The 9,344-nt window shown below is 49.6% G+C and overlaps 1 protein-coding gene across 1 annotated transcript; it reads left to right on the forward strand.

Moving 5' to 3' along the window:
* The first annotated feature begins 1,640 nt into the window (after positions 1-1,640).
* LOC137439833 (transmembrane gamma-carboxyglutamic acid protein 1) lies at positions 1,641-9,039 on the forward strand. The gene is made up of 4 exons (XM_068135979.2): positions 1,641-2,024; positions 2,924-3,186; positions 4,012-4,178; positions 7,562-9,039. The coding sequence occupies exons 2-4, from the start codon at positions 3,168-3,170 to the stop codon at positions 8,072-8,074; spliced, it is 699 nt and encodes a 232-aa protein (XP_067992080.1). The 5' UTR covers positions 1,641-2,024; positions 2,924-3,167; the 3' UTR covers positions 8,075-9,039.
* Positions 9,040-9,344: the final 305 nt, after the last annotated feature.

Below are 9,344 nucleotides of genomic sequence, written 5' to 3' on the forward strand. Positions count from 1 at the left end.
AGGCCTCCCAGAGGCTGGTCGCCGACAAGTTCGCCTGGCCTGGCCTCCGGAAGACCGTCCGCGATTGGACCAGGATGTGCCTCGCGTGCCAGCGCGCGAAGGTGCACCGCCACACCCAGGCCCCTTTGGCCCCGTTTACTGTGCCCGAACGTCGGTTCGACCACGTTCACGTGGACTTGGTGGGACCTCTGCCCCCCTTGCAGGGTTTCACCCATGTCCTCACCATGGTGGACTGCACCACCCGGTGGCCGGAGGCCGTGCCTTTGGCGGCGACGACGGTGGCGGACGTCGCGCAGGCGTTCTTCGCCACCTGGGTTGCCCGGTTCAGCGCCCCCTCAGACATCTCATCCGACCGCGGCCCCCAGTTCACCTCGGAGCTCTGGGGGGCGGTCGCGCGGGGGCTCGGCGTCCAGCTGCACCGCACCACGGCCTACCACCCCCAGGCCAATGGCCTGTGCGAGCGCTTCCATCGCTCCTTAAAGGCCGCGCTCCGGGCCACCCTCCACGCGGCGGCTGGGTCGACAGGCTCCCCTGGGTCCTGCTGGGCCTCAGGACGGCGCCCAAGGACGACCTGCGCGCATCCGCGGCGGAGTTGGTCTTCGGACAACCGCTGCGGGTGCCGGGCGAGTTCCTCCCCGACTCCACGGCACCATGGTCCGCGGCGCAACAGCGCTCCGCACTGCAGGAGACCGCCCAGAGGTTCGCCCCGCTGCCGACGGCGCACCACGGGTGCCCGCCAACGCACGTCGCCCCGGAGCTTCGCACGGCGGAGTACGTGTTCGTCCGCCACGACGCCCACCGGACACCGCTGCGGCCCCCGTACGACGGGCCCTTCCACGTGCTGGAGACCGGGGCGAAACACTTCACCCTGGACATCGGCGGTACTCCTGACCGCGTTTCCCTGGACCACCTCAAGCCGGCCCACCTCGACGTGGACCACCCCCCGCCAGTGGCTCGGCCCCCGCGTCGGGGCCGCCCCCCGGCGGGCGGACCCCCGGCACCGCCCAGCCCCGCCAGCACGCCACCACCCTGTCCTGCACCCATCCCAGATGCCGCCAGCGGCATCCCAGTCGGCATTCCGGCATCCCAGACGCCGCCAGCCGCCAGAGGGCGCTTCGGCCGGGTCAACCGTTTGCCCCGCAAACTGACCCTTCAGGTGCGCGGGAATTCTGGGGGGGCGCGTGTGGCGGACACGAAGGCTCGCTGGCGCGGTGACATCATGCCGCGCACCAAGAGGGTGTCGGCCACGCCCGAGGGGTAGGCGTGGCCTCGGGATATACACGGGACTCGCAGCCCCGAGCAAGTCAGTGCTACAGTTTGAGCTTTACAATAAAGACTCTTTTGACCCTACGCGTTGTGGCTTACCTGCTTTGGCAAACAAGTTGCGTGCGTAGCACCACGCTACAATATATTGTTATTTAATGTTATATTATATAATATAACAATGAGTGTGAAAGTGATTGATGAGATGATGATTGATTGTTTAATGAATGATTGAATTGACGAAGGTCAGATAAGGTATGGAGAACAGAAGGAAGAATCGATAAATAATGAGGGAAACGATGGGCAGGGGGAAAATATTTTAATGGCATGCTGGAGAAGGATAGAGAATGAGTTTTGTGATAATGACGATGGGGACTAGTGGGAAGAGGAGGAGGTCGAGTTGAGTGGGCGGGGATTGCGCATGGACGTCCCGCGTTATGACGCTAGCCAATGAGCGCGACTCGTGTTTGAGATCGCTCTGCGGGGCGGTTGGTATGCATTGTAAGTCATTGTTACCCGCTCGGTATACCAGGTTCGGGACGGAAAGAGAGAGAGCAGTAACGGATCGTTTTGAACCGCGATTGCACGGACAGGGTGAGCCTGTGCGCGTCCGTTGTGTGGTGACGATAGACCCGAGGGGAGACCCGGGCTCGGTGAGTGCGGAGCTCCGTGTGACGAGGTCTTGGACTTGGAGCGGCGCCTTGTGCTCTGTTTGGGCCGCCAAGAGAAAACCATCCGAGTTCCATCGCATTGTTATTCCGGTAAATAATTCGGGTCGATGGTCAAACTGTGTGGGTATGTCTGTGTTCTCGTGGAATGTTTGTGCCCGAACTCCCTTTCTATATAATCTAATCTTCCATCCATTATTATTGAATGTTAAATTATAGAATCGATCCTTCATCCTACCCCCCCGCCCCACTTCCTCCTACCCCCAACCCCACTCCCTCCTACCCCCAACCCCACTCCCTCCTACCCCCAACCCCACTCCCTCCTACCCCCAACCCCCCCATCCTTCTACTCCCCCGCCCCACTTCCTCCTACCCCCACCCGCCCACTTCCTCCTACCCCCCCGCCCACTTCCTCCTACCCCCCCGCCCACTTCCTCCTACTCCCCCCCCCCGCCCACTTCCTCCTACTCCCCCCCCCCGCCCACTTCCTCCTACTCCCCCCCCCCGCCCACTTCCTCCTACTCCCCCCCCCCGCCCACTTCCTCCTACTCCCCCCCCCCCGCCCACTTCCTCCTACTCCCCCCCCCCCCGCCCACTTCCTCCTACTCCCCCCCCCCGCCCACTTCCTCCTACTCCCCCCCCCCCGCCCACTTCCTCCTACTCCCCCCCCCCCCCGCCCACTTCCTCCTACTCCCCCCCCTGCCCATTTCCTCCTACTACCCACCGTTCCTCCCCCCCCCCCCCCCCCCTTAATTTTGCTCTACCACCCCAACCCTGACCCCTTTCACTTTCTTGATGATAATAATGCATATTGATCGTCGTTATACTTAACATCCCAAATGAATCTCATAAGTTTGAACCAACATCGATTGACATGCCCAGACATTCCCCTGAGCATTGTAAACCTTTCAGTTTTACCTGTCAAACCAGCTGACCACAAAACTCCACCTGAGGCCATTCACATATGTCTTTGTCAACGCAACCACTCACAGGAAAGTGTTCTGAGCTGGGGGCACACACGGGCCTCATTGTGAGATCTTGACCGCGAGTGGCCCATTGAGCGCGAGTGGCCCATTGACCGCGAGTGGCCCATTGACCGCGAGTGGCCCATTGACCGCGAGTGGCCCATTGACCGCCAGTGGCCCATTGACCGCGAGTGGCCCACTGGACATGTTGTAGCAATGATCTTCATCGTCTGTATGTGAGAGATCATCACTGCACCTTCCATTTGTAAAGATGTCTGAAGAGGAAGATGGTGAGTGATTCTAGTAAATTATTTACATTGGCATGATGAGTGAATTTGCTGTCATTTGATTCTGAAAACAAAGATTATTTATTTACTTTTTTGGGGGGGAGGGGGGTTGGGGAGTGTAATCACTCAGGCTGGACTGCTCAGATGTGAGGGTACAGGAAATACCTCTAGGGCTTAGGCTATCCTGTCCGCATAAAGGTAGCATAAAATGTCATTTTGTCTGCTTCTTCTTGGTTAGACAACAACCGAGAAGTGTTTTATTGGATGCTTTTTTTTTCCCATCGCGTGTACCGGTATACATTTCAATTTCCGCATTCATAGCCTGGTGGGATTCATGGGCAGGTTGGTCCTACCTCCGGTAAGACATTCTGAAAGCTCCTTTGTGAAAGGACATTTCCCAATCGCTGAAAATCGCGACTCCATTGTCACCTGCCACATTGTGTCCGTCGTGTTTAAAAGCTGCTTGTACAGGCATGAGACGTTTATGGTAACTCCGCCACCAAATGTAGGACTCGGATGAAGCTTTAGAGTCCCCTCTTCTACTTCCCATGCATGAGAATTTAATTGGGAGTGAGGAAAATGATAGCACAGAACCTTCGGTGGGAGTACGTGACGGAAATGCACCACGACAGATTCCATCGGCTCGTGCTTCGAGATATTGCACAATCTGGCAAGGTTCGGATGAGTGAGTTGCAGAGATTGTGCTTCCATCATCACCAACTTCCCTCTTTGTCCGATTGTTGTGTGGGAAATCATGGATCATGAGGCATTTAGTCTGTTGGATTGCGGAGCCAAGAGTGTGTGTTTTGCGTGTGCTCTCTTCTTCAGGCATCTTCCTGTCCCAGAGGAGCGCGAGTTTGTTGTTGCGGCGTGTGAACCGTGACAACAGGCAGTTACTCGAGGAGATATGGCCTGGAAACATAGAGCGCGAGTGCAACGAGGAACGCTGCGATTATGAAGAGGCCCGGGAGGCATTTGAAAACGATGCCCAAACGGTTATTTTTATTCTTATTGTGCAATTGAACACCTTTTTGTCATATTACGAGTGTGCATTATTTGGTGAGATTGGTTAAAAAAAATAATGCAGAGTGGATTTAGAGATGTATCGGCTTCTGTTTAACATTTGGAGCTAGATGTTATGGAATGGATGGGGAACCAATTAAAGGAAGTCAGCAGGGATTTATGTATGTACATTTATGTATCCAAATTATTTTTAATTATTTTTTTAAATATAAATTTTAATAACTAGAACGCCAATCAGTAGAGCACATACTCCCGCCGTGAGTGGCCGCTGCTGAGCCCTATCTTCCAATGGTAAAAAATCCTTCAAAAAATTCCTGGATCTGGAATAATATCCTGAGCTTTACCAAAAACGAATCAGTTCTTCCTTATCCCAAGGGCAATCATCCCACCAACTTTCATCCAAATCCGTTCAGAACTTTCCAGATATCTTGTTCACAAACACACGAACGGACACAATCAAATGCATTACTCCCTAGCGGGAGTAACTTGTGAGGTACCCGTGCTTTGCACGGGTGGGAGGCCATACGCAAACAGACAATGCAGATACGGCGAATACCAAAGCATGAAACCAATAAATTTCACATTCCTGTAGCACCTTCAGTCGCACGTCAGACATGGACAGCAAGTTCGTGAAGGACTTCCATGAAAAACGTACCCGTTGGCAAACAAACGGGTACGTTTGTTCCATACCCAGTCAATGGCGAATCTTCATATGGCGATCTGCGAATTCAAGTTTAGAAAGTAGAAACCGTCGCGGCATTCCGTCATTCACTTGAACTCGATATCTCTTTTTTCATTCCAAACAGCATAACTCCAATCACAAATGAAATAACATTAATATAAAAAAATAAACTTTTAACAACATTCGTGACATAAACAAATATTTAAATGCTGATGTGAAGTTCCGTACGGTTGGGTGAACACAATTACGAATTCAAAATCGTAATTGTATTCACTCAATTCCAATCATCAATTGATACTTTAACAAAACGATTAACACGATTAACGATTTAACATTACGAATGAATGACGGTTGTATTGGGATATTATCAAACCCACGCATTGCCGTCATCTGTCCACTTCCGCATTCGCGGCAGGTTCATAATTGTCATCAAAATCTAAACAGCATTTGTAGAATTTCAATAAAAGCCACATCACTGTTCATATCGGTAAATATTATTCCATCGTGTTTGGAAAAATTGGAAAAACAATAGAGCCTATTTTACTCCCAGGGGTCCCAGGAATACCCACCCAAAATATCGTTGCGATTGGTTGAGCCGTTTTTGCGGCACTTTCGAACAGACAGACGGACATTTGGTGAATTATAGTAAGATAATATAGTATTGTTGTCATCGTTTGTGTATAGACCACCCTTGTGATGTCTGCAGTTGCACCCACTGCTCTCACCCTCGCACTTCTACCCCGCCACCCCCACTCGCACATCCCCTTGAATTAACTAACGTGTTATATACCGTAGATGTAGTGCAGGCCTGATGGGTCAAATGTCCACCTACTGCATCCAAGTTTGTGGTGCATCCTTCTGACCTGGCTCACTAAACCTGACATTTGATTGAAGGTGGCGGAAATCTAGTTTCAGGGTGCCTACGATACCTTTACTGCTCTTTATGAACAGCATTGAGATCTTTAACGTCCACCTAGTGGTAGCAGATGGGACGCTCTGCTTAATGTCCATGCGAGGGACAACATTCTTCAGTGCGACGCCCGGCCTGCGAAGCACCAATTCTACAGTTTGTAGTCAGGTCGGGAATCGAACGCTCACAAGACAGCTCACAGGTAACTGCATTATCTTTGCACGATCCCGTTGGACTGTCAAACAAAACAAAACATGTCTGTTTTTTGTTTGTTTGTTGGATTTTGTGTTTGTTTGTTGGACAAAAAACATGTCTTACCCTCCTTGTCCTATATGGGATATGTACTAGTTCTAACACAGCTTTATAATAACAATTCCAAAGCATTTTAAACAATTCCCCTTTCATTCCCTAAACATACAACAAAAATGGACTTCAGGGATTAAGGGGTTACCTATTTGATTAGTTATATCATAATTTGCATGATTGGAGTAGATGCATTGTAAACCACAATTTAGGCCTGCTGCTGGGATAGTGTTTAGTCATGAACTTTTGTCTACGCTTCATCCATTTATATATTTAGGCCTCCACTGCATTGTTTTTGGGTTGTCCGTCCGCCCGTGCGTTTGATAGGTTTTCGTTGCCGCAATATCTTAAGAACAGCCAAAGGTATCCAAGTCATACTTGATACATGTATAATGATGTAGAGATAAACTGATTAGATTATGGGGTCAAGAGGTCAAAGGTCGTGCCAAGTAAAAAAATGTGATACTTGAAAACATCAGGAGAGATTTAAATCAAACTTGTTACAAGTTTGTATGATTATGTAATAATGTGGGCGGACGTATAGTGGTGACGTCACAATGTTGAAGAGTTCCGTTTTAGTTCACTGTTAAATATGCTTATTGTTCATTTATTTGATCAGTCTTTTCCCCCTTTCTCCTCACCAGCCTAACAACTAATGGCTCCCATTTTTAATCCGGCCAAGCAACGGCGTGCTCGAACCAGCCGACCTAGGAGCGTAGCTTCTGTCATACGAGGGATGGTTTTGAACTATGCTTTGGGTGCGAATCAGTCGTTGAGAAGGGATCTTCACAGGGTGAAGCGTGTGTGTGGATTCCCTCAGCCACTTCAGAGGTCATCGGGCAGGACTCTACCGAAGCATAGCAGGGGGTTATTTGTATCCCCCAGTGAAACGAAGATCCAGTTCTGTGATCATAGGGATGTCAGCAGAAAGTTGCACCCAACCTGGCCAGAAACACACCTTCTAGCATGAAATGCGTAGGGAAATGGTCACCTGACTAGTCTAGCAAAAATTATCCCATTGAATCTTGGCAAAGGCATCTCACTTGGCTTGACCAGGCCTGAACTTCCCATTTTAACTTTTTTTAAAATCCCCTCTCCCCCTGCATCTGGCTTCTTCATATTCACTTGTTTTTATGTGCCTCTTGCCCTGGTTTCCTTTGTCTATTTCATTAAACGATATATTTAATCTTTTTATTCCTGTGGTCATGGGATCGATCACTTCTCCACACACAAATAAATTACCAGTGGGCACGTGCAAGTTGCATTCTCAGCGTGTGCAACCAAATTGAGAATTACAACATTGAAAGCCGCCATTTTCCCCCCCCCAAATTACGGTCTACGCTCAGGCCATCTTGGGGATTGTTAACTCCATTGTCACCAGGTTGGAGTCCAGTTGGGCTCAGTGAGTGTACATTACTATGTATGAGTAAAGGTTGACGGTATGTTCTCTTTGCTCGCAGAAACAGTTCTGGGAAGCATATGTCCAGACCCATGAGGACGACACTGGGGTAATGGGAAACCACTTGAGCCTCTACATCATCGTGCCTGTGGTCACTTTCCTGGTAGTTCTCTTGTTTGCCCTGCTCACCATGTGGCGCTACCGGACACGCCACTCGGCCTCGCAGGGATCCGTACCAGAAAATTCACTGAGCAGCTTTCCAGAAGACCTGCCGTGGGAGACTATGCAATCTGGGAGCAGAGTGGGACTGGATTCCCCGGCGGCACGGGACGGCTTGTACGTGCACCACCAAAACTCTACCTCGATACAGTCACACGCCTCGAGCGGAGGTGAGCCTCCGCCGTCTTACGACGAGGCCACAGGACGCGACAACATGGTCTACCCACCGCCCAGCCCCACCCCGAGTGGGCCACCACCATCGTACAGCGAGACAACGACCCCAAATGCACCGGACATGCGGCAACCTTACAGCACCAGTATCGAAGAGCACACAAAGCAGCAGAAGAGCAGCTGAATGGCGGCAAGTCCATTGGTTGAACCTACAGTAACTTGTGTCAGACTTATGGCTCCAAATGAATAGCTCAGAATCATAATAAATACATGTCTGAAATTGGTGGGAGTTGATAAGTTGATATTCAAAGAGCAAAAGTAGTCGTTCTTCATGAAAGTGATAATTTTAAGTTCTTAAACTGCATGTACAGCACAGTATATTTTTAAATTGCAATCAGTTGTATAAATATAAATATATATAGATACAGGATACGAGTATAAACTAGAATTTCGTATCGATTCCCTCTTGGGTTAAAATCACGGCAATTAGGGGCAACATGTGAGGTTCAACAAAGTGATATTTGGCAAAGTGCAAAATTGTACATTTTGTCCTTGTCAAACACTTCCTGTAGCAGTTAAACTCGAAAATGTACAACTGGATGTGGGATACAACACGGTTTGCCTAATTATTGTAACATTCTGCATTACTCAATTGTACATCTTGTGTTACCCTCAGCGGACTTGTTTCTCACTCTGGGTTACCGCCCTTGTGCCAAGACATGTTTCAAGGGTTGCTTCACTTTCCAAACAAGGAAAAAACAAATCGAGTGGGGGTTTTTCCCCTCCCCATACGAGGAAACAAAACCTGCCCATCTGCTTTAACACGCCACGCACAAAATAGCTTCCGAGAGCTTGTGACTCGATCGGTTAGCTTCGCCACCGCGTTTATAGTCAATGTTGTGCTGTAAATCTAGGGAATAATTGGGAAAAGCAGGGTGAAGGGTCTTGAATAAATAAATAACAGGACAGCTTGTTTTCAGGATTATCCGAGATGTTTCTGCATGTCCCGAATAGTCTTTTCCCACCTCGGTCCTCCTTCCGGCTGCCTTTCGGGAAGCACGACTCGAGGTTATTCTCCGTATCTCTTGTGAAATATTTGTGGTTATCATGCCTGGCACTCCTTTCCAATAAAACACTTGGTTGATCATTCGTTCTGGATTTTATCACATTTCAGTGTCTCTGCCAAGGATGGTAAACAGTCAACAATGAAAACCATTCAACAAGATAACATACCACACCCGTACCCTCTACCTCTGTGAACCAAACGTACGATACTAAACATGTACGTACAACGCAGCAAGGAGCCCAGCAAACTAAAAAAGAATGAAGATCTAACACCATGGCCACCATACTCCTTACTTTGTAATTTGAGCAGTCCAATGCCTTTTCTCTATTTTACAATACTGTACCGCAGATTGTGTTACCGTTTTAATTGTACTTGACGTGCCTTTTAC

This window comes from Myxine glutinosa, chromosome 14, assembly GCF_964187855.1.
Source record: "Myxine glutinosa chromosome 14, kmMyxGlut1.1, whole genome shotgun sequence".
Taxonomy (NCBI): domain Eukaryota; kingdom Metazoa; phylum Chordata; class Myxini; order Myxiniformes; family Myxinidae; genus Myxine; species Myxine glutinosa.